The sequence below is a fragment of the Canis lupus genome, chromosome 1 (genome assembly GCF_011100685.1).
Source record: "Canis lupus familiaris isolate Mischka breed German Shepherd chromosome 1, alternate assembly UU_Cfam_GSD_1.0, whole genome shotgun sequence".
Lineage (NCBI taxonomy): Eukaryota > Metazoa > Chordata > Mammalia > Carnivora > Canidae > Canis > Canis lupus.
Window position 1 is genome coordinate 87,912,102 of NC_049222.1, and position 26,015 is coordinate 87,938,116.

Sequence of the window (26,015 nt, forward strand, 5' to 3'; positions counted from 1 at the left end):
GGGAACATTCCTCAACATCTTAAAAGCCATCTACGAAAAGCCCACAGCAAATATCATTCTCAATGGGGAAACACTGGGAGCCTTTCCCCTAAGATCAGGAACAGGATGTCCACTCTCACCACTGCTATTCAACATGGTACTGGAAGTCCTAGCCTCAGCAATCAGACAACAAAAAGACATTAAAGGCATTCAAATTGGCAAAGAAGTCAAACTCTCCCTCTTGCCGATGACATGATACTCTACATAGAAAACCCAATAGTCTCCACCCCAAGATTGCTAGAACTCATACAGCAATTTGGTAGCGTCGCAGGATACAAAATCAATGCCCAGAAATCAGTGGCATTTCTATACACTATCAAGGAGACTGAAGAAAGAGAAATTAAGGAGTCAATCCCATTTACAATTGCACCCAAAAGTATAAGATACCTAGGAATAAACCTAACCAAAGAGGTAAAGGATCTATACCTTAAAAACTATAGAACACTTCTGAAAAAAATTGAGGAAGACACAAAGAGATGGAAAAATATTCCATGCTCATGGATTGGAAGAATTAATACTGTGAAAATGTCAATGTTACCCAGGGCAATATACACATTTAATTCAATCCCTATTAAAATACCATGGACTTTCTTCAGAGAGTTAGAACAAATTATTTTAAGATTTGTGTGGAATCAGAAAAGACCCCAAATAGCCAGGGGAATTTTAAAAAAGAAAACCATATCTGGGGGCATCACAATGCCAGATTTCAGGATGTACTACAAAGCTGTGGTCATCAAGACAGTGTGGTACTGGCACAAAAACAGACACATAGATCAATGGAACAGAATAGAGAACCCAGAAGTGGACCCTCAACTTTATGGTCAACTAATATTCGATAAAGGAGGAAAGACTATCCATTGGAAGAAAGACAGTCTCTTCAATAAATGGTGCTGGGAAAATTGGACATCCACATGCAGAAGAATGAAACTAGACCACTCTCTTTCACCATACACAAAGATAAACTCAAAATGGATGAAAGATCTAAATGTGAGACAAGATTCCATCAAAATCCTAGAGGAGAACACAGGCGACACCCTTTTTGAACTCGGCCACAGTAACTTCTTGCAAGATACATCCACGAAGGCAAAAGAAACAAAAGCAAAAATGAACTATTGGGACTTCATCAAGATAAGAAGCTTTTGCACAGCAAAGGATACAGTCAACAAAACTCAAAGACCACCTACAGAATGGGAGAAGATATTTGCAAATGACGTATCAGATAAAGGGCTAGTTTCCAAGATCTATAAAGAACTTATTAAACTCAACACCAAAGAAACAAACAATCCAATCATGAAATGGGCAAAAGACATGAACAGAAATCTCACAGAGGAAGACATAGACATGGCCAACATGCACATGAGAAAATGCTTTGCATCACTTGCCATCAGGGAAATACAAATCAAAACCACAATGAGATAGCACCTCACACCAGTGAGAATGGGGAAAATTAACAAGGCAGGATACCACAAATGTTGGAGAGGATGTGGAGAAAAGGGAACCCTCTTGCACTGTTGGTGGGAATGTGAACTGGTGCAGCCACTCTGGAAAACTGTGTGGAGGTTCCTCAAACAGTTAAAAATAGACCTGCCCTACGACCCAGTAATTGCACTGTTGGGGATCTACCCCAAAGATACAGATGCAATGAAACGCAGGGACACCTGCACCCCGATGTTTATAGCAGCAATGGCCACAATAGCCAAACTGTGGAAGGAGCCTCGGTGTCCATCGAAAGATGAGTGGATAAAGAAGATGTGGTTTATGTATACAATGGAATATTACTCAGCCATTAGAAATGACAAATACCCACCATTTGCTTCAACGTGGATGGAACTGGAGGGTATTATGCTGAGTGAAGTAAGTCAGTCGGAGAAGGACAAACATTATATGTTCTCATTCATTTGGGGAATATAAATAATAGTGAAAGGGAATATAAGGGAAGGGAGAAGAAATGTGTGGGAAAGATCAGAAAGGGAGACAGAATGTAAAGACTGCTAACTCTGGGAAACAAACTAGGGGTGGTAGAAGGGGAGGAGGGCGGGGGTGGGAGTGAATGGGTGACGGGCACTGGGGGTTATTATGTATGTTGGTAAATTGAACACCAATAAAAAATAAATTAAAAAATAATAATTAAAACAAAAATAAAAATTCCGAGCCACTCAAAAGTCAGCTTTTATCAATCACAATAAATTACTAACAACCATTTTGGAAAATAGCTTGTCAATCCTTCAGAAGTGAAATGTACACCTATGATATTCTACTCCTAGGAAATTATCAAAGAAAAATGAAAGCATATATATATACAAAAACTTATACAAGAACACTCGTAGCAGCTTTACTGGGAATAGCCCCAAACCAGAAATAACCTTAATGTCCATCAATAGGTAAGCAGAAAAACTGTGGTCTCAAAGGAAAAAAATACATTAAATAAAAATACAACATATCAAACTTCATGGACATAGCTAAAGCAGTGATGAAAAGATGTACTTTACAGCATTAAATACATACAAAAGGAGAAAATGGCTCCAATCAATAATCAGATTCCACCACAAGAACCCAGAAAAAGGGCAAAATAAACCCACATCAAGCAGAAAAAAGAAAATAAAGATATGAGCAGACATTAATAAAGCTAAAAAGGGAAAAACAGAAAATCTATGAAACAAAGAGCTGGTTCTTTGAAAAAAGCAAAAAAAAAAATTAAGCCTCTAGAAAGAGTTGCCCCCAACCCAAAAAATAAAAGAGAAGACACAAAGTACCAATATCAGGAATCAAAAGGGATATCATTGTATCACTACAGACAACAAAAGGATAGTAAGAAACTTTATGCATACAATTTGACAACTTAGACTCAAAGGACCAATTCCTCAAAAAACATTACCCCAACTCATTACATATGATACAGATTATCTGAATAGCTCTCTATAAAATTCATAATTTTAAAACTGCTCAAAAAAAAAGTTTAAAAGTGCTCAAAGAAGAAATCTCAAATACCCAGTGTCATTTGAGAATTATTTGGAATACTTCAAGAAAAATTAACATCAATTCTACACTATCTTTTCCAAAACAAAAAAATTTTGAAAACGGAATACTTACCAATTCTTTTTATAAAGCTAGTTGGTATTCTGAAACCAGAAACAGATAGTACAAAAACAAAACTACAGAACAATATCCCTCACAAATATATATAGACATGAAAAAATTTTTTGACTATTAACAGAATCCAATGATATAAAAAAAATCAGTCAAGGTAATGCAACATATTAATATGCTAAAGATGAACACAGACACTATCATATCTACAGATGCAAAAAAAGAAAAAAAGCACTTAACAAAATCCAACAATCAATGATACTCTCAGAAACACAGGAATAGAGTGAAACCTCCCAAACTTGATTAAAAACAAAATATACAAAACCTACAGCTAACAACATACTCAACTGCTTTCCTCCTAAGACCAGAAACAAGATAAGAATGTCCACTGTTGCCATTCTTATCCAACATGGTGCTGGAAATTATAGCCAGTACAGCAAGGCGAGAAAGGAAATAAAAGGCATTCAAATCAGAAAAGAAAAAATAAAGCTGTCCTCATTTGTAGATGACATGCTTGCCTATGCAGAAAATCCCAAGGTCTCTGCTTCTTAGAGAGAGGGGGGAAAGCAGGAATACTTAGGTGTAATCTCGCAAAAAACACGGAGGACATGTGTGCTGGAAACTACCAAATGCTCACCAAAGAAATAAGATGTAAATATATGGAGACATACCATGTTCAAAGATTGGAAGACTCAATGCAGTAAAGATTTCAATTCTCCCCAAATACACATTTAATGCAATTCCTATTAAAATATCAGAAACATTTTTCTATAGATATAGAAAATATTTGATGTCATCAAGAAGGGCAAAGTCAAACTCTGAAAATCCTCTCTTCCATAAAAGCAATGAAAACACAAATTATCAAAACTAACCTTTTGGGAACTCTGGAATTTAATCAATGGCTTCTAATAATCTGGAGACTATTCAAGAAAAATGTCAATCTAGGTAAAAACAGCAAGCTTTGTGGGATTTTGAACATACCCTATTTCCTTCCCCATTTCCAGGGCAGCCCTGAAAATCAACAGCCCACAATCACACTGAAATCAGCAACCTACTGACCAATGGAGAAATCAGAACAACGTTAAAAAGGTTACTAGTTAAAAAAAAATAAAAGGTTTCTAGTTCTCATTCTAAGAAAACTGCTATTCTGTGATCTGCTTGCTGGAAATACTTACAAGGCTTATCTTTATTTGTTAAGACTCTACAGCTTGCAGCCTTTTCCCTGAAGGCATTTGTCAAAAACAATCAGTGGCAAGTATTTAAAACCACAGCTGTTTCATGAGAATAACAGTTGTGGAGAACAGTAAGCAACCAAAAAATTTTTTAAAGCTGGAGAATGAGATACCTGTAGGAGACCTGGGAAGCTCCTGGGAATCTAGAAGCCTACATGTATGAGTAGACAGTGTACCTGCCTAGGACTGTACACATGCTCAAGACTGGAAGGAGCCCGAAGCAATCACAGAGTCTCTGTGCACACAAAGAATGTTTCACCTTGTGCAAATAGGAAATGAAACCCAAAAGACAGCTGTAAACTAGCACTGATTATTAACCAAAGTTTGTAACAATTCAGAGACCACTTACTGAACCTTGGTGCACAGTAAAAACACTACCCTGCTGTGTGAAGGTGTGACCCAACATGCATAAAGAGATCCTGAACAAAGATGGGAGATGTCCCCATTGTAGTCATTTAAAGAACTATCTGACCAGTATGCTAACTAAGCAGAGACTTCAGTAGTCACATACAACAAAAAAATACAAATTTCAAACAATTGGTTAGGAAAGTAACTACACAAAAAGCCTGGGGAGGGAAGAACAACCAATTTCAAAATTGCCACATCATGCTACTTACATGGCCACTTTCAACAAAAATTATAACACATTCAACAAAAACAAAGTATGGGTCATACACTGGGGAAAAAAAAGCCAGTAAAAAATATCCCTGAGGAAGCTCAGAAATAGACTTACAAAGTAGAGACTTTAAAATAGCTATTTTAAAAATGTTCAACTAAAGCAAACCATGTCTAAAGAACTAAAAGAAAGGAAGAGAGAACAATGTCTCATTGAATAGAGAATATCAACAGAGGAAGAAATTATAAAAAAAGAGCCAACTAGAAATATGGAGTTGAAAAATACAATAACCAAAATAAAAGATTCACTAGTGAGGCTAAACAGATTTGAACGCAGAACAAAGGAAACTTGAATATTGGTTACTTGAGATTATCCAGTCTAATGAAAGGGGAAAAAAAATGAACAAAATGTGTATCCAAATATATCACTGTATATAAAACTATACAGAATAGGAGTCTCAGGGGAAGAGATGAGAAAGAGGCAGAATCAATATCTGAGAAAATTAATAACCCCAAACTTCCCAACTTTGATCTAAAATATTAATCTGCACATCCCAGAAGATAAAAACAACTTTCCAATAGGACAAATTTAAGGAGAGTCATGTTGATTAACTATGATTAACTATGATTGACATCATAGTTAACTGTTGAAAGCAAGAAAAAAAACTTATCACATACAAGGGATCCCCAACAAGATAAAAGCTGACTCCTCATCAGAAACCAAGGAGGCAGGATTCCAAGGTGGCTCAGTGGTTTAGCATCTGCCTTCGGCCCAGGGCGTGATCCTGGAGCCCTGGGATCAAGTACCATATCAGGCTCCCTGCATGGAGCCTGCTTCTGCTTCTCCTTCTGCCTCTCTCTCCCTCTCTCTCATGAATAAATAAAATCTTATAAAAAAAAAAAAAAAAAAGAAAAGAAAAAAGAAACCAAGGAGGTTAGAAGGCAGTGGAATGTCATATTCAAAATGCTGGGAAGAAAAGAAAAAAATTCCCTATCGAGTAAAACTGTCCTTCAATAACTAAAGACACTGCCAGAGAAACAAGAACTAGAAAATTCATCATTAGCAGACCTACCCTACAAGAAATCCTAAAGTCTTCTTTCATGCCAAAATGAAAGGATGCTAGGCAATAACTTGAAATCTATATAAAGAAAGAGCGAGCATCAGTAAAGGTAGCTACAGAGTTAACAAAAAAAATAGTAAAATCTCTTTGTATCTTTTTTCTTTTATCAGATTTAAAAGACAACTGTTATGTTATTAATTAAAAAAAAAAAAAAAAAACATGTATTTTCTTAGTCCCTAGTTCTTGGCTTGGAGTTCTTAAAACCCTTGGGATTTCCTGAGTGACAGGAGCATCTTTTGAAATTCATACCAAGCACGGACCACTTTTGACCATGCCTGATTTTGTGCTAGTAAGATGACTCTTGGAAGGGCCCCTAGATAACTTCAGAATGAATGGAGTCTGGTTGCCAGAAGAATCAACACATGATTAGAGGGCTAGAGCTTTCAGCACCACTCCCTGACCTCAAGGAGGGGAAAAGAACTGGAGACTGAGTTCATTTACCAATGGCCAATAATTTAATCAGCCATGCCTACATAATGAATCTTCAATAAAAAAAATTCTAAATGATAAAGTCCTGGAGCTTCTGGCTTGATGAAGAGGTCAATATCCTGGAAGGGTGATGCACCTAGAAGAGGGAATGAAAGCTCTGAACACTACCCCCTTACCTCATCTTAAGCATCTCTTCCATTTGGGTGTTACTGAGTTGCATCCTTTGTAATAAACTGGCAATTCTCAAGTATTATATTTTCCTGAGTTCTGCGAATCATTGTAGCAAATATCAAACCTGAAGATCTGCTATGGGAACCCCTGAATTTGTAGCCACGCATGCAGAAGTGAGAGGATCATATCCCATACCAGGCAATCCCGGCAGTGAGGGCCTGCACTGGGAAGATGAATCCCGGTAACATGGCCCTTGATAAATCAGCGAGACTTAAATCTGTAAGAGCCAGATGGCAATAAGAAACTCCGTAGCTGCCCTTAAAGAACAAAAAATTAACTGCACAAGACATAGCATAGAAGCAGCAGTCTGAAAAGCACCTGGGGTACAAGGGAAGGGATTTATTGACTAATCTTAGAGTGTGTGAATGGGCAGGGATCTTCAGGAGACTTCTCCAGGAACCAAGGTGCTGGCAGATGCCACTTCTCTTCTACTCCACCAGCTTAGCCAGACACTTGCAGAAGCCAGAGCTAATGCCCCACCCCCACCCCACTTATATCCTGCTAGCATTAGGTGCTCCACCCAAGCATTCCCCTGAGGACCTACTCATCCAAACCACTGCTCCTGGCACACCACACCCTGTAGGAAGCCCCAGAAGGAACCAGTACCACTTTAAAATGACTCCTGCCCTGGGAGGGGGAAAGATAACCTCACACCCTGGCACACCTATAGTTCAGCAGCCCAGACTCTTGGCGGCTGTGCAGGGAGCAAGAGATGCCCTTTGAGAGGATAACTGCAGACTCCTAGTCAGATGGCCAGCCCTGCCCACTAGCAAGCCTGAAGCAACCTCAAACAGGCCTCTCAACAGCAGAGACCACACCCTGCCTAGTGCACCCACAGCACCTATTTTGGTCATTGCAGTCAGCTAAGCTGAAGGCAACAGTGGCTCAGCCACAAGAGCAGGACATATGCAGCCCACACAGAGGACACCCCTGGAGACCAGAGAGGGCAAGAACTACAGGATACCACAGAATCTCTTCCACAAAAGACCAGGACTTTCATAACTAGGAGATGTAGCTGATCGACACAGAAACAAACATAGAGTCAGACAAAATGAGAGGGTAATATGTCCCAAATGAAAGAACAAGACAAAAAACACAGAAAAGAGCTAAATGAAATGGAAGTAAGCAATATACCTAATAAAGATTCAAATAGAGAAATTGGGACTTCATAAAAGCATAGATGATCTCAATGAAAACTTCAGCAGAGATAGAAAATATAAGAATCAGAGCAGAAGAAATTAATAACAGAAATAAATATACTAAGGGAATCAACAGGAGATTAGAGGATACAGATGATCTGGAAGATAGGGTAATGGAGAGCAATCAAGCAGAATATCAAAAAGAAAAAAATATAAAAAATAAGAACAGGTTAAGGGAACTCTGTGACATCATCAAGCATAACATTCACATTATGGGGATTCCAGAAAAGGGAAGAGAGAGAAGAGGCAGAAAACTTAAAAAAACAAACAAACAAAAAAAAAAAAAAACTAGCTGAAAAATGTCCTAATCTGGGGAAGGAAACAGTCTATAAGGCACAGAGAGAGCCTCTAACAAGATGAACCCAAGGACCACACCAAGATACATAATTTATTTTTATGAGGAGAATTTTTAAAGGAGCAAAAGACAACAGTTATACACTAAAAGAAACTCCATAAGGCTATCAGCTGATTTTTCAGCAAAAACTTTGCAGGCCTAAAGGGAGTGTCACTGATAGATTCAAAGTGCTGAAAAGACAAGACCCACAACCAAGAATACTCTAGCCAACAAGGTAAATCATTTAGAATACAAGATAAAGTGTTTCCCAGGCAAACAAATTAAATGAGTTCATCACTAAATTTAAAGGAGGCTCTTTAAGTGCAAAGACGAAGCCAGAACTAGAAGGAAATTATGAAAAGAAAAAAAAAAGCTCAAAGGTAAAAGTAACCAGGTATTAAAGGTAGATCAGTCACTTATAAAAGCCAGTTTTTAAAACAGAGAAGTAGTAAAATAAATTATACCTACAAAATTTAGTCAAGGGATACACAAAAAGATATAAAGTACGACATCACATACATAAAATGTGGAGGGGGAAGTATAAATGTAGTAGTTATTTTAGGATGTGTTCAAACTTATGCAACTTAATAGAGATTTGCTCCACACATAAGATGTTATATATGAGCCCAGTGGCAACCACAAATCAAAAACCTAAAATAGATAAAAAATAATGCAGAAATGAATATAGGCATAACACTAAAGAAAGCTTTCAACTGCTGGGTAAGAGAGCAAGAGAAGAAAAAATGAACAGAAGAACTACAAAAAAGAACCAGAAAACAAAATGGCAATAAGTACACATCAATAATTACTTCAAATGTAAATGGATTAAATGTTCTAATCAAAAGACTTAGAATGATTAAATGGATTAAAAACCAAAAACAAACCAAGACCCGTATATATGATGACTTTAAGAGACTCACCTGAGACCTCAAGACACACAGACTGAAGTGAAGGAATCCAAAAGGATATTCCATGCAATGAAGCAGGGGAAAAAAAAAAAAAAAAAAAAAGCAAGAATAGCAATAGATATACAAGACAAAATAAACAACACAATAGACTGAAGCTAGAGACAAAGAAGAGCGCTACATGATGATAAAGAGATCAGTCCAACTAGATATATCAATTGTAGATATGGATGTGCCCGACAAAGGAGCACCTAAATTCATAAAGTAAATATTAACAGACAAAATGAGAACTTGACAATAGAATAATAGAAGACTTTAACACCTCACTTACATCAATGGATAGATCACTCAGACCAAAAGAAAAAAAAATTCAAAAAACAGTGGTCTGGATCATTTACAAATGGATCTAACAAACATACACAAAATATTACATCCCCTGGGATGCCTGGGTAGCTCAGTGGTTGAGCGTCTGCCTTCGGCTCAGGGCGTGATCCCAGGGTCTGGGGATCAAGTCCCACATCGGGCTCCCCGCAGGGAGCCTGCTTCTCCCTCTCCCTATGTCTCGGCCACTCTCCCTGTGCCTCTCACAAATAAATACATAGAATCTTAAAAAAAAAATAAAAAATAAAAAAAAAAATTACATCCCAAAAACAGAAGACACATTCTTCTCGAGTGCACATGGAACATCCTCCAGAGTAGATCACATCAGGCCACAAAAGAGGTCTCAACAAGTTTACGAAGACTGAAATCATATCAAGCACCTTCTCTGACCACAATGATATAAAACTAGAAATCAATTACAAGAGAAATCTGAAAAGAACACACAGGCTAAACATAATGGTTTTTAACAATGAATGGGAAAACCAAGAAATTAAAGAGGAAATTAAAAAATTCATGGAGATAAATGAAAATGAAAACACAATGGGCCAAAATCTTTGGAACACAGTAAAAGCAGTTCTAAGAGGGAATTTTATAGAAATACTGGTCTATCCCCACAAATGAAAATCTCAAACCTAACCTTACACTCATAGGAGCTGGAAAAGGAGCAAAGCAAGCCCAAAACTTGCTAAAGGAAGGAAATAATAAAGATTAAAACATAAATAAATGAAACACAGACTGAAAGAAAAAGGTAAAAGAAACCAAGAGCTGTTTCTTTGAAAAGATAAACAAAATTGATAAACCTTTAGCCAAACTCAAAGAAAAAAAGGGAGAGGACTCAAATACAATCCAAAATGAAGGAAAAGAAGTAACTGATATTATAGGAAATACAAGAGAAAATACTATGAAAAATTATCATCCAACAAATTGGGACAACCTAGGAAAAAATGGATAAATTCCTAGAAAAATAGCATCTCCCAAAACTGAATTAGGAAAAAACAAAAAACATAAACAGACCAAATACTAGTGATAAAATTGAATCACTACTCAAAAATCTCCCAAAAGGTCCAAGTCCCTGCTCCCCTGTGCCGGGTATACTTGGACCCAAGCTCGAGCATTGGTGTCGGCTCCTTGGTGGTTTCTCGGATTCGCAATCTTGGGCACAACACTGACAGTATGCTTCTATGATCTCTTCTTTGTTGTATTTTTTATTGAATTAGGTTGCAAGTGACTGTTATGGTTCTCTACTTGATTTTAGTGCTTTGTCCCAAATAAGTCTGTCTTGCCTTTTTTTTTTTTTTTTTTTAGTATAAGGATCATTCTAATATCCTTTTCTATCATATTGCTTGGCTCAATTTTGGGTAGAGAGAAACTACTTGTTGCTTGGGTCATTGTACTTAGAAGCACTAACAACAAAAAAAAAAGTCATGTGTATTTGTTTCTTTGTAAACATGAGATTGCTACTGTTGGGGAAATTACAGACTAGAAAGTTTATACTTGAATGAGAATGCAGAGGAAAATCATAATGATCTCTCAGAGAAAACAACATATAATAAAAATTTCATTTAAACCACACACACGGGGCTTCTGGGTGGTTCAGTGGTTGAGCATCTGCCTTCAGCTCAGGTCGTGATTCTGGGTTCCTGGCACTGACTCCTACATTGGGCTCCCCACAGGGAGTCTGCTTATTCCCTTGCCTATGTCTGTCTCTGCCTCTGTCTCTCATGAACAAAATCTTTAAAAAAAAATAATAAAGCACTCACACACACAAGTTTTATATGTAATTTGAAGGGATTCATTATCATCTTGAGGCCCATGCATGATTTTTTATTGGGCCTTGGGTCTCAGAATATAAACAATAGGAATCTGGATTGGACAGATTGCTGTCTTTGACTTGCTAAATGAATATACGCTTACATGGTTTTGTATGTATGAGTGAATTTCTCTTGAAAGACACAGAGGTAGACTTGGGCAAAAGAAAAAAATATTCCCTGTTCTTGGTAAGATGATGCACCATCATGAAGTTTTCAGTATTCCCTAAATTATAATTTTAATTCAATTCAATAAAAATAACAGCAAATAGTTTATGGATTTGACCAAAAAAAAAAAAAAAAAGAATCTCCCAGCAAACAAGTCCAGGGCCAGATGGCTTCACACTAATTGTACTAGACATTTAAAGAAAAGGTAATGTCTGTTCTTCTCAAACTATTCCAAAAATTGAAACAGAAAACTTCCAAACTCTACAAGACCAGCAATTACACTAATACCAAAACCAGACAAAAAGACTACCAAAAAACAAAAAAACTACAGGCAAGTATCTGAGGAATATAGATGTAAAATCCTCAACAAAGTATTAATCCAAATTCAACAGTACATTAAAAGGATCATTCACCATGACCAAGTGCAAGTTATTCCAGGGATGCAAGAATGGTTCAATACTTACAATCAACAGGATACATCATATTAACAAGAAGGATAAAAATCCTATCACCATCTCAATACATGCAGAAAAAGCATGTGACAAAATACAACAACCATTCATGTTTAGAGAAACACATCTCAACATAATAAAGGCTATATATGAAAATCTCACATCTAACACCTACTCAATGAGCTGAAAGCTTTTCCTCTAAGATTAAGAATAAGAAAGACATTCACTATCACCACTTTTATTCAACATAATACTGAAAATCCTCACTGCAGCAATCAGACATGAAAAATAAATAAAAGACAGCCAAACTGGTAAAAGTAGTAAAATTGTCACTATTTGCAGATGGTATGCAATATATGAAAAGCCCTAAAGTCTCCACCAAAAAACTGTTAGAATAAGTGAATTCAGTAAAGTTGCAGAATACAAAATGGATCTAAACAAATCTGTTGCATTTCTACACACTAATAATAAAGTAGCAAAAAGAGGAATTAAGAAAGCAATGCCATCTATAACTGCACCCTAAAATATAAAATACCGAGGAATAAATTTAACCAAGGAGGTAAAAGCCTTATACTCTGAAAACTACAAGCCATCAATGGAAGAAACCAAAAGTGATATAAACAAATGGGAAGATATACTATCCTCATGGAAGAATTAATATCATTAAAATGTTTATACTATCCCAGTCTAAGATTCAATGCAATCCTTATCAAAATACCAAAAGCATTTTTCACAAAACTAGAACAAATAATCCCAAAATGTGTACAGAAACACACAAGTTAATGAATCATCAAAGAAACTGTGAGAAAGAAAAATGGTGGCGGTATATCAATCCCAGATTTCAGGATATACTCCAAAGCGAAAGTAATCAAATCAGTATAGTACCAGTCAAAAAACAGGTACATAGATCATTGGAACAGTATAGAGAGCCTGGAAATTAAACCCACACCTATATAGTCAATCTACAACAAAGGAAGCAAGAATATACAAAAAGAAAAAGAATCTTTTCAATAAATGTTGAAAAAACTCAATAGCTACATGCTAAAGAATGAAACTGGACCAGTTTCTATTTCTCCAGCTTAAAATGCACAAAGATAAACTAAAAATGGATTGAAGACCTAAAGGTGAGACATATTATCATATAACTCCTACGAGGTAACATAGGCAGTTATGTCTTTGACATTGCCCTTACCAACATATTTATGGCTGTCTCTTCAGCCAAGAGACAAAAGGAAAAAAATAAACTATTGGGCCAACTGGTGTACCAAATACAACTACTGGTACAACAACATCAAGTTTTTGCACAGTGAAGGAAGCTGTCAACAAACAAAACAGCAACCTGGTAAATAAAAGAAGATATTTGCAAGTGATAGATAAGAGGTTAATACCCAAAATATATAAAGATCTTATGCAACTCAACACCAAACAAAAGCAAACAAAAAACCCAACATCATTAAAACACAGGCAGAAAATCTAAATAGACATTTTCCCAAAGCAGACATACAGACAGCCAACAGACATAAAAAGATGCTCAGGGTGCCAGGGTGGCTCAGTTGGTTAAGCGTCCAACCCTTGATTTCAGCTCAGGTCATGATCTCAGAGTCATGAGATCAAGGCCCACATCAGGCTCCATGCTCAGCACCACATCTGCTGGAGATTCTCTCCCTCTGCCACCATGTATATACACATACCTACATAAATACATATATACATGGACTCTTAAGTAAAAAAACAAAGTGGTGGTTGCCAGAGGGAAGGTGGATGGGGGATGGGTTAAATAAAGGGGATTATGAGATCAAAAACTTCCAGTTATAAAATAAACCACAGAAATGAAAAGTACAACATAAGGAAAACAGTCAATAATACTGGAATAACAGTGTGTAATACATAGTGACTATACTTATCATAGTAAGCAATGAGTAATGCACAGAATTGAGTCAATGTCATATACCTGAAACTAACATAATGTTGTATGTTAATATTTACTTCAATAAAAAAAGAAAGCCCATGATCCACAAGAAACATTTTAGATTCAAAGACACAAATAGGTTTAAAGTAAAAGAATGGAACTTTATAGAGTCAAAGAGAACTCGTTTCCACTCTCCTAAGAATCCTCATTTCAGTAAAAGGTACCACTAATCCATCCAATTGTGAAGTCAAAAAGATTAGAAGGGATCCTCAATTCTTCCACAATTCAGTCTATCTACTCCCCGAGCAAATTTTGTGGTTCAGTTTTCTAAACTTGCCTGTCCACGACTATCATATGAGGAGAAGCAAGCCTTCTCACTTGCCTTGCCTACTTCAGTGGCCTTATTATGGAACTCTCTACTTTTTTGTCCCATACAATTCACTCTCTGTAAGGCAATCCTGAGTGCTTTTAAAACATATGAAGTACTATTTCTCCAGCTTAAAAACTTCAAAAGCTTTCTCTCTCATTGCATTTAGAATCAAATTCAATTTCCTTTCTTTTTTCTTTAAGGGTCTAATATGGTCTGTGCCTAGCTCTCATATCTGCTACTTTTTAGGAATATAAGACCTCATGGGACACAGAGGAAAGATAGTCAAAGTGTTGGGAAAAAAACAATTTAGAGTTTATAATTTAAGATTCAGCCATATTAACATTCCACAATGAATGCAAAAAACTTATTTTCCAACATACAAGAACTCAAAGTTCATCACCCAAAGAGTGTCTCTGAAACATCCTTGCAAAATATCCAGCAACAAAAAAGTCTACCTCCTAAAGGCAGAAATAAGATAAAACAAGTAATATAAAAAAAAAAAAAAAAAAAAAAAAAAAAAAAAAAACCCAATAGGGCAGCCCCAGTGACTCAGCGGTTTAGCGCCGCCTTTGGCCCCGGGTGTGATCCTGGAGACCAGGGATCGAGTCCCACGTCGGGTTCCCTGCATGGAGCCTGCTTCTCTCTCTGCCTGTGTCTCTGCCTCTCTTTCTCTGTGTCTGTCATGAATAAATAAAATCTTTACAAAAAAAATAATAAAACAAATTAAGTCTAAATAGGCACAGACTGTAAAAATAACATTTTAAATAACTGGTAAGTATCATTTCTGAGGGTACAGACATGGAATAGAAGAAGACAAAGTATCTTAACTAAACAGAAGAATAAAAATGCTGACTTTTTAATTTTTTAAAGATTTTTATTTATTCATGAGACACACAAAGAGAGGCAGAGACACAGGCAGAGGGAGAAGTAGGCTCCCCACAGGGAATCCAATGTGGGACTCGATCCCAGGATCCTGGGGTCACACCCTGAGCTGAAGGCAGACACTCAACCACTGAGCCACCCAGCCATCCCAAAATGCTAACTTTTAAAAAATATGTTATTTAAAACTTTAAAAGTAGTCAGTAGAATAGGTTTAGAATATATAACTCCATGGGAGAAAAATGGAATAAAAAAAAAAGCTATCAATACCAACAGAAAGGAGAAAGTGGAGCAGGCAGGAGAAATCCAACAAGAAGCATAGTGAGTAGAAACCAACCATAAATGGACTGGTGAAACTCCCTGGATGACAAAGTGTCATAACACCACAATGAGGAAAACTGCAGAACAAAACCCAGTACATACTACTCACAGCAGAAAAAATTAATCAAAACATGATGCAGAAATAATAAAACAATATAGCTTTAAAACCTAGAAAACGAAACCTAATATAATCATTAGGAAAAATAGACAATTCTATATTCATAGAAGAGGGTATTTCACTTTAAAAATGGATAAAAATGTACATAGGGCATTGACATAATAGAAGTATAGTAAACCTGTTGTAACACATATATTTATACATATAAATAGACTGAATACATTCTTTTTGAATATTTACAGAACATGTACAAAACCAAATATAAAAGTCCAAAAAGATCTCAAAATATCTAAAAGTCATAAAGCCCATGTTTATTAACCATATAGGAACAGAATTAGAACTCTACTTTAAGGTTTTGAAATTCCATATCCATAGAAATTAAAATAGTAAGAACTTCTATATAAGCTTAAATGAATGAAAATGTTAAATTTTCAAACCAAATTCACTGATGGCTGAAAATATGGAATCTGAAGTAGAAAAGCAATAAAAGCACTTAACCACATATATGAGATGTAGCCAAATGATAACCAAAAAATTATTTATGCCCTAAAATGTATTTATTAAAAGTTAGGGATATGTAGGTGACTCAGTGGTTTAGTATCTGCCTCCAGCTCAGGGTGTGAACCTAACTTAATCCCGGGATTAAGTCCGGCATCAGGCTCCCCTTGAGAAGCCTGCTTCTCCCTCTGCCTGTGTCTCTGCCACTGCTCATAAATAAATATATTTTTTTAAGTTAATAAAAGTTAAAAGTGAAATAACTTATAAAGTGACAAGCCCTGGTAAATACACTAAGAGCAAAATAGAAAATACTGGTCCAAGGAGTATTAAAGTAGTTAAAAAGTCAGCATCACATACTGAAAAACCAGTTAAGGATGAAATAAAAATAAAATTTTAGGCCAATCTCATATGGTGCAAAAAACTGTAAATACAAGATCTTCCAGCTGAATCCAGCAATGTATTAAAATATCAGGTACGATTTGCGACAGAAACAAAGATGATTCAAATTTACACAACTTAGCAATCTGTATTCATCCCTGTTTAGGGTTTTAAAGATGAAATCTTTATGTCTTTTCCCTCCTAAACTCCAACAAAGTATTAGAAATGGAGTACAAAGCTTCACTCCCACAGGGACAGAGGGAACCAAGGGAGGAGACAGCAAGAGCATTCAAAAGAGGAAAGACAGCAGAAGGACCACTGATGTAGTACCCTATTGGAGGAGCCACAGTGTGAAAGGTGATGAGGAGAAAAAGGAAAGAGAGGAGGACTCTTTCAAAACAAAAGAACAATTCTGGAGCCTCTCAACAACCAGGAGATATCAAGGAGAAAAGACCTCATACACAACAGGACTGCCCCCTCCCTGCCTCCCGCCCAGTGCCCCGCACCCCTCCACACAGATGCACTTCACACTGATGGCTGAGCCTCTGCCATGAGAATCTGAGGTTTATCCTGGAGAAATTAAATCAGAGGTGCCTGGAATCTGAAGATAAAGCTACAGAAAAATGGGTGGGGCTGAAAAAACCAGAAGATGAACATAATGCTTCAACCACTGGGAATGTTTCAAGTTATGCGTCTATCCCAAAGACAGGTAATTCAAACTCAGGTATCTGAACGGTTCTGAAGAACAAAACTCTACACATGGTTGAGGATCTCTTGGCTAAGCCCACTTTCCTGCATAGCCATCTTAAAACAATTCTGCCATCAAGCCCCAACCTGTACAAAGAATCTGTTACCAGCTTTTTAACGTCCAACTCTTAACATCAACAGATCTCTTAAAATTTAATTTCTGAGATAACTAAATCCAATTTTACCATGAGTCCATTAAAAACCTACAGCCACTCAGTTACAAAGATCACAGTGCCTATCTAGGAGTTGTGAGAATTCTTCCTCATTATCGTCTGTGCAACTGCTCTACTTCTGAATCTTAGTAGCCCTCACAGACCAAGGAGGGAATGAGGAGGACCTTAGACACTTTCCAAACAAAAGGTTGTCCCATAATTCAGGCCTGAACACAAAAGTAAGGTGAAATTAGCACAATAAAAATTTCAATACAAAAATCTTACCTGTTTATCTTTCCTTTCTATAATATCTTGCTTTTGTTTACATTTTTGAGAGGTCTCCTTAATATCTGTTGCCTGTAAGATCGAACCACAAGGAGGGGAATTTAGTTAAAATCTCAAGCAAGCCAATTATGTGGCCCCCCAACCAAATTAATTTAATTCACAATGCTTTTTCATTTATTTCAAACCAAATTCATGTTAACACCAAAAATAACTTACTTGCAAATCTATAAAAGGTTATTCAATGATATTTAAAAATAGCCATAGGGCAGCCCCAGTGGCTCAGCGGTTTAGCGCCGCTTTCAGCCCAAGGTGTGATCCTGGAGACCCGGGATCGAGTCCCATGTTGGGCTCCCTGCATGGAGTCTGCTTCTCCCTCTGCCTGTCTCTCTGCCTCTCTGTGTGTGTGTCTTTCATCAATAAATAAATAAAATCTTTATTTTTTACTTACTTTTATTTTTTTTTAATAAATAAAAATAGCCATAGCAATATGCACACGTTTATCTCTGCATTTATTAACTCATGATTTTCATCTGATCCTAAAAGCAATCCTACCAGGATAGTGGGGTCCATAGTTTAAACTGTCCTCAAAAATCTTGGGACTCCAAAATCTCCCTAAAGTTAAAAGCCACAACCATAAAAATTTTTGAGTTAAAAATTTTTTTCCAAAAGATTTATTTTTTTCATGAGAGACACAAGAGAGAGGCAAAGACATAGAGAGAGGCAGGCTCCCTACAGGGAACTTGATATGGGACTCAATCCCAGTACCCCAGGATCATGACCTGAGCTGAAGGCAGATGCTCAACCACTGCGCCACCCAACTCAGGAGTCCCTGAGTTTAAAATGTTTAAATATATTTTTTAATAAATGGAATTTTCCATATGCCATTATACCATTTATTCTAAGAAACACCAAGTTTTCTATGATAAATTCACAAAAGATGTTCAATGTTCCTACAAATACTACTCTGAGTCTTCTTGTCATTAAAACAATCACATTTCCATTTTCTCTTTTGTAGGCTGGAGTTTCCACAAAGGAGCAACCCACCAGCAGTGACAGTTAGTACCCTGAAAAGCCCTGCAGTGGTAGAATCAAGCTTAAAAAGGAACAAAAGCTTCAAGTAAATCCACAAAATAACAGATCTACAAAATAGTTATTGTACTTGCTCAAATACAGAAGATCCATAACCGAGCTGGGAAAAGTACCTTCTCTTTGATTCGAGCCTCCAAAGTGTGCCGCTGCCTCTCAATTTCTTCAATTCGACGTGTCATGGGGATCTGCCCTTCCTTCAGTTTCCTCACCTCTTCCTTCACTCGGTCACGAGCTAGTTTTACTTCTTCATACTCCTGACGAACGTTTTCATATTCCTTGCAATTAATTCAAGAAATAGAAGTTAATGCACTAGTAGGTGGAACTAAAAACCCATACGCTAAAATCAAGGTGCAAACAGAAACCAAATCTATGAAAAGACTGGGTATCCTTTTGGCAAGTCTACTCATGTGAAATCTACTGCCTGAAATAACTTCAGTAGCAGTGAATACCAACACTGATTTACTAAGAAGCTCAACACTCCCTGAGTATTTACCTCTATTATTGGGCTGGGCCCTCACTTCCATCCCTTCCTGGTTCTGAAGCTGGTTCTGAATTGCTACTAGTCTTTCTAGTCTCTCAATGAAGAAGGGATAGCAGAAGGTATAAATAAACTCAGTTATTAAAAAAATAAATAAAAAATAAACTCAGTTATGAAAAGTAAAAATGAACAAAGGAGGGATCCCTGGGTGGCGCAGCGGTTTAGCGCCTGCCTTTGGCCCGGGGCGTGATCCTGGAGACCCGGGATCGAATCCCACGTCGGGCTCCCGGTGCATGGAGCCTGCTTCTCCCTCTGCCTATGTCTCTGCTTCTCGCTCTCTCTCTCTGTGTGACTATCATAAATAAATAAAAAATATTTAAAAAAAATTTAAAAAAAAAAAAAAAAAAAAAAAAAAAAAAAATGAACAAAGGAAAAACAGATCAAAGGAGAACAAAAATGCGAGTAAAAATGTCTGTCATGTTACAGGAATTAGTAAATATTTGCTAAAAAAGAAAAGTAAGTGGAGTGCCCAGAGAGCTTATAGTTAAGAATGTATGGGCTGAAAAAAAGAAAGATTACAGAGTAAATTTTAAAAATGGGGAAAAAAAAAAAAAAAAGATTGAAATCAATCTCAGAAAGAAAAGGATAAACAAAAAGACTTTTAAAGGAAAAACAAAGTAGGTTTAAAAGTAATAATGGGCAAATATAGTCAAAACAAGCTGAAGAAAGCAAAAAGTTTAATATTGGAATTATGGGACAGGATAGGGTGAAGGGGTGAGGAAGAAATGCCATAAACACAGCTACATATTTTTCGAATCAATTAACAATTACCTTCATCCTAACCCTGGAACAAACATCTTAAAACTTCCCTATTTTATTCCACCTGTCATAAAGAAATGCACTGAGGGAACAGACTCTTTAGCCCAAACTGTGGCCAAACATAATAACTGTACAGCACAGTGATTAAAAGACAACATTAGCCTCAATAAACTTATGAAGCATGAGTAGAGAAGTAGTCCTCAGCCTTCCGCTCCACCTGTACCTGAAGTTATTGGTGGCACATGCCAAGAAAATTCTCTGTGACTTGAGGGCACTCAAAGATTTCATTTTTATGTGTGAACATTTTTAGATCGCTAATGTCTTACATAATCTGTTGAGGACTCAAATCTGGGAGAATTAGGAGCACAATCAACTTATCTGTTACACAATAGTAACAGTATACAGCTCTATCATAACACAAATTTTATTATAGTATATAAGGCAAAAATACATAATTTGAATACAGAGCAATTATTGCCTTCTTTATGGCTTGTCTGCTAGTTAAAGCATCACTATTCTTGCCTCTAATAATTAAGACTTACCACCCATGGCCTTTTAGCTTCAAGCATCTCAATCAAATCTAAATGTCGCTTACGTTCATAGAACCTCTCCACATCTTGTTTGTATCTTTCATTTCTCTGAATCATTTTCTCTAGATATTCAGTTTTCTCTTTGCACGAGGTCTAAAACAAATATTTAACAATCAGTTTAACTGAAGACAAGAGGTCAAATCCTTTAATGATCAAAATATGTACAATGCTAGCAAAATTTTACCATAAAGAACTTCACAGGAGTTCTTAAGGACTGCATAAAACTAACATGCATATCTGAGCTCTGATCTAGGCTCTGCAATTTATTCATTGTGTGACTGTGAGGAAGACCCCCCCCCCCATACCTCTGAGCCCAGCCTCTTCCTGCCTCAAGAGAAGACATGTATCTGCCCTACTCACCTGGAGGGTAGAAGCAATGTACCTATTCTAAATGCAAGTTCACCCAAAGCTGTAATGTGACATACAAATGAATAGTTTTATTATGATTCGTATGTTATGAATGTTCATGACTTAGGGACTTAAAAAGGAGAAGGCAGCTAAAATTTAGCCCTTAGACCACGAGGTACCAATTGCAAAGATGTACTCAGAACCTAGTAGGATAATGTGTGTTCCTTCAGAGGATGGTAGTAATTTCAGAGTATTTCAGAGTACAGTGGTCCCGTCACCTTATTTGTGGGGAAAGTAATCCAAAACCACAGATACAATGCCATTACACAGATGTAATGCCTGAAACCACAGATAGTACCAAACTCTCTATATATCGCTTTTCTCTATGATAAAGCTTAATTTATAAATCAGACACAATGAGACTAGCAAAAAACAAAACAATTATAATAAACTGTCATAAGTGTTATGCAAATGCAATCGTTCTCAAAATACATCATCCTACTGTTGTCACCCTTCTTCTTGTGGTGATGTGAAAGGGAAGAATGCCACGTGATAAGATGAAGTGAGGCACCGTGATATAACAACAGACTACTGATGACCTGGTGACCTGGTGACGATATGTCAGGAAGATTATCTGCTTCTGGACCATGGATGACCACGGGCAATTGAAATGGCAGGTAAATGAAAATGTGAATAAGGGGAAGGACTACTGTATCTGACTGTTCCATGGGGGCAAAGGTAAAACAACTGCCAGAGTATCTAAAGCATGATAAAATAACTACTCCTTTGGTCACAGACTCTGAAAAAGTATAATAAATATTAAATTATAGTAATATGCATATTAAGTATGAACAGTTATAATTTAAGAGAAACCATTTGTTTATAACAGATCTTATTACGAAAATTTACTGAATTTATTTTAGTGGCTGACACATGGAAAATGCTTCATTAAACAAAACACCCTTTTAAGTGATACGCCATAAATGGACACTTTAATGTTTATTAAAGGTGAAAATAAAAACACTGCAACTAAACACAAAGCTCTCTTACGAAGTCTACCCTCCTGCAACTGAAAAAATATGAGAACTGGTTCAAGAGACACTACATCAAAAGCTACAAGGTAAAATACAAAGCTATACTACTACAAAGCCTTGTACCGTCCTGGCACATGGCAGGTGTTTAAGAAACACTGAATAAATAAAGGAATAATACTGAAACTTCCTGCGAAAAATAAATACTTTAAAATATTATTGATTACTTAGAAATTCAATCAATGACATGTTACTTGATGAAATGGTAGTCAAATTTTTCAAATCAATTTCTCACTTTGTTACCTAGTTTAATTAATGTCAGCAATATAATCCTAGGTGGGGAAAAAAAAAAAAAAAAATCACAAATATATGAAGTCACCCGATGAATCAAAGCTACTCTTACACTACCACATTGTAAAAGAAAGGAATCAGTGAGGGACAATAAAAATGAGTTGTCTCTTTATAAATACCTCTAGTTGTTTTTCTTTCTCCCTGAAGTTTTTGAGTTCACAATGGTATCTGTGCATTTCTGGAGGACCAATAGACTTCTCAGTAGCTTCAAGGAGTTCAATTTTACTCAGTTTAGCAAATTCTCCAACTTTATCCTAGAGCATAAAACTTAAATATCAGCAACTATTATCATTTTTCTTAAAAAGTTGTTTAGACAGAGACAGAGAGAGAGAGGGAGGAGAGAAACTTAAGTCTTAGCTAAGTGCTCAGCAAAGAGACCAACACAGAGCTCAACTTCACAATCCTGAGGATCATGACCTGAGCCAAAACCAAGAGTCGGACACTTATTGACTGAGCCTCGCAGGTGTCCCACAACTATTATCACTTATAAATATCTTCAAAACCTATTTTCACTCAGTGATCACACTTGTTAAGATGAAACTCATTTAAAAGAAAAAAACTCCTGTAAGATGTGCTAACAGAAACTCTGTCCTTCATATTTTACTCTTTAAAATGGTAAAGATAAACTTAGGGTATGAACTGTCATCTTTCTGAGAACTTTTAAAAAATTTCTATGTCAACATTTCTAGGGTGAAGTGTTTACATACATATAACAGATAGCTTGTGAATAAAATCAGTTCACTGGATTGAATGATCATTATCTACCACACATCAGCTAGAATGTTAGAAGAGAAAGGACATTTTTAAACATCTAGTTCTGAAGCTATCAGACATCAGCTAACAATGCTTCCAAATTTAAAATTTTTATTTAATTTGGACATACGTAATAATCAAGTCATTGTTTCTGAATTGAAAAAAATGAACTATACTGCAGTCACTAGACAGCACTCAAAAACAAATGTAACATTTAAAGTGCGTTTTCAAAAAAATAAAAAATAAAAAAAAATAAAGTGCGTTTTCAGGATATTTTTACTAAACAAACTTAAAATATAACAAAGTTTTAGAAGACACACCTATAGATTTAGGAGTTTCAGTATATCAAGCATTTTATTACAAAAAACACGAATAAGTTGTTTATTAACAAAATTTTAAGGACGTACAAATTGTAGACCATGGCCATCCAAGCTACTCTACTTAAAAACAATACAACTTTATTTCCTTTACAATATTCTGTAGACTTAACTTTTAATTAGTTAATTGAAATCTTCCAAATTTACTATATTATAATATGAGATGAGATGCTCTATTTACAAAGAACTGTTAGAAAGTACTAACATTATAAGGCTTACTTTAAATAGCTTCCTTTACAATACCCCTTGAAAAGTATTTACATTGTCCTACAGCATGAAGAGGAATTTTCCCATCTGTACATTTCATTCTCTCATACCTGAGGTAGAAATTGGCAAAGATTGCCCACTTGAATGTTTAAGGCTGCAACTTGCTCTTCTACTACTTTCTGGGTTGTAGATTTTTTGTTGATGAACCAAGATGACTGATTTTTTGCCACATCAATCTCGCGGGTGATTATAAGGTTTCCAGAAGTTCTAAATCTGGTTAAAAAATAATTTTTAAAAATCTTTATGTTCAAAGTACACATATTTTATAAATACAATTTCCAAAATTCTCTTACAACAAAGTTTGCCAGACAGTATTATTATAATTTTTATTCTTTTTGATATTTTGGCCCCTCCAAAGAAGGAAACCTTGATATTTCATTGGTAATGATACATAACTGACCACATGGAAGTTACCACTTATTTAACATCACAATTAAACTGTTAAAATAAAACAAAACCAATACTAATTTCCAAACACTGACAGAGGATTTACATATCTAGAGTTATTTATCCTTTAATTATTATTCTCCAATCACATGCGTTGACTGCGATTCAAAATGGGTTGGTATATTAAAGCATATAAAATTAAATGCTGAAACTTCCTCTACTTGGAAAATACATGAATGGAAACCAATTCTTGCATAAGCAGTTCCAGACATCATAGCTAGCTTGGTCATACAGGTGGCCCATGCCTTCCTTGTCTTGTACTCCACTCTGAACTCAGAGAGGACTAAAACATACAGCCTTAAGGGAAGATTAAGCAATACAGAATCCGAAAGAAGGGTATTTACTTATTTCTTGCTTTTAGAAGTACTACTGCTCCACACCTCCCATCCATCTTCTTCACTGGGAATCAGCAGCATGTGGTAGAAAGATAAATTATTGGTATTCAATGGCTAATGACAATGATAATCTATAAATGTTGTGTATATAGACTATAACGTAATCAGAACACTCCAAACATTAAGATTTTAGAACTTAAAGTATTTTTCATTTCCAGCAGAATGACTAATGAACTACCCTTTTTGATCTTCTTGCTATAAACTACAAATAATGAAATATTGAAGTATGTTCATAAATACATTTATGAGTTAACATGAAAGTAAGTAAATCTGGCCTGGATCCTAGGGCAGGTGCAGATCCAGAAGTTGAAAAACGAAACCGGCTTTTGCCTTGGAAGCATCTGTTCCACCAAATAACCTGACACATCCATTTTCAGAATCTCCTGGGAGAGGGGTTGCAGACAGGGCCCAAAGCTACCTATGGTAGAGAGTCTAATAAAAACCATGCCAAAAAGACCATACCCTCAATATAAGGGTAAACTAGAACTACTCCATCATCACCATCACCACCACCAGCACCTACATGTCTCAAACTGCGGCTTGCAATGCAAAACAATTTCTCCTAAAGACAGTTATTAACCACAAGCCAGTTTCAAACACATTAGTATCTTGAAGTTAGTTACATGACATACCTAAGGTTCAAAAATGCACAAACTGAGAACCGTGTATATTTCAATCCTGGATTCAAAGTATCCAATGGTCTGTTGCAGAAGTCAATAAAAATTTCCTCAGCAGAAATCTACCTTTACCCTCAAAGAATTAACACAAAGTTCAAAGAGAAAGGGGCAGCTCACTAGAAATACACATATGAAAACAAACCATCAAGATCAAGAACAGAAATAACAAAAAAGAATCACTCAAATTAATGGGCAAGTACAGAATAAGTATATTCACTATATTTCAAGAAATAGCAGATTCAAAATATTTACTTACTCTGATCTGAAAACGAACCAAAGAGAAATGGATCTTGAATGCAGCACAAAGACATAAAAAGATGAAAAATATGAAGGATGTTAACAGACATGAATGAATGGGAATCCCTGGGTGGTTCAGCGGTTTTGCGCCTGCCTTTAGCCCAGGGTGTGATCCTGGAGTCCCAGGATTGAGTCCTACATTGGGCTCCCTGCATGGAGCCTGCATCTCCCTCTGCCTGTGTCTCTGAGTCTCTCATGAATAAATAAATAAAAATCTTAAAAAAAAAAAAAAAAGACATGGATGACTAAAAGATCCTGACATCTGTCTAACAAGAGTTTCAGAAGGGAGGGAGACAGATGGGTCGGTAACAATATAGGAAGAGGTAATAGATAATTTTCCAAACCATAAATTTAAGAAGCTCATTAAATGTCAAGCAAAATAAATAAAAAATAAATCAACATCGAAATATATATGAAACTATAAAACACCAAAAACTG

General features: G+C 36.2%; 1 protein-coding gene across 3 annotated transcripts in view; it reads right to left on the reverse strand.

Moving 5' to 3' along the window:
* The window catches only part of SMC5 (structural maintenance of chromosomes 5), a 93,321-nt gene that overhangs the window by 49,803 nt on the left and 17,503 nt on the right, over positions 1 to 26,015 (reverse strand). For all 3 annotated transcript variants that reach the window (XM_038527107.1, XM_038527106.1, XM_038527108.1), the window contains exons 4-8: positions 23,812 to 23,974; positions 22,484 to 22,618; positions 20,587 to 20,727; positions 18,861 to 19,022; positions 17,659 to 17,730 (exon numbers count right to left, since the gene is read on the reverse strand). In XM_038527107.1, the coding sequence (XP_038383035.1) occupies positions 17,659 to 17,730; positions 18,861 to 19,022; positions 20,587 to 20,727; positions 22,484 to 22,618; positions 23,812 to 23,974 (673 nt within the window). The remainder of the gene's footprint in view (positions 1 to 17,658; positions 17,731 to 18,860; positions 19,023 to 20,586; positions 20,728 to 22,483; positions 22,619 to 23,811; positions 23,975 to 26,015) is intronic.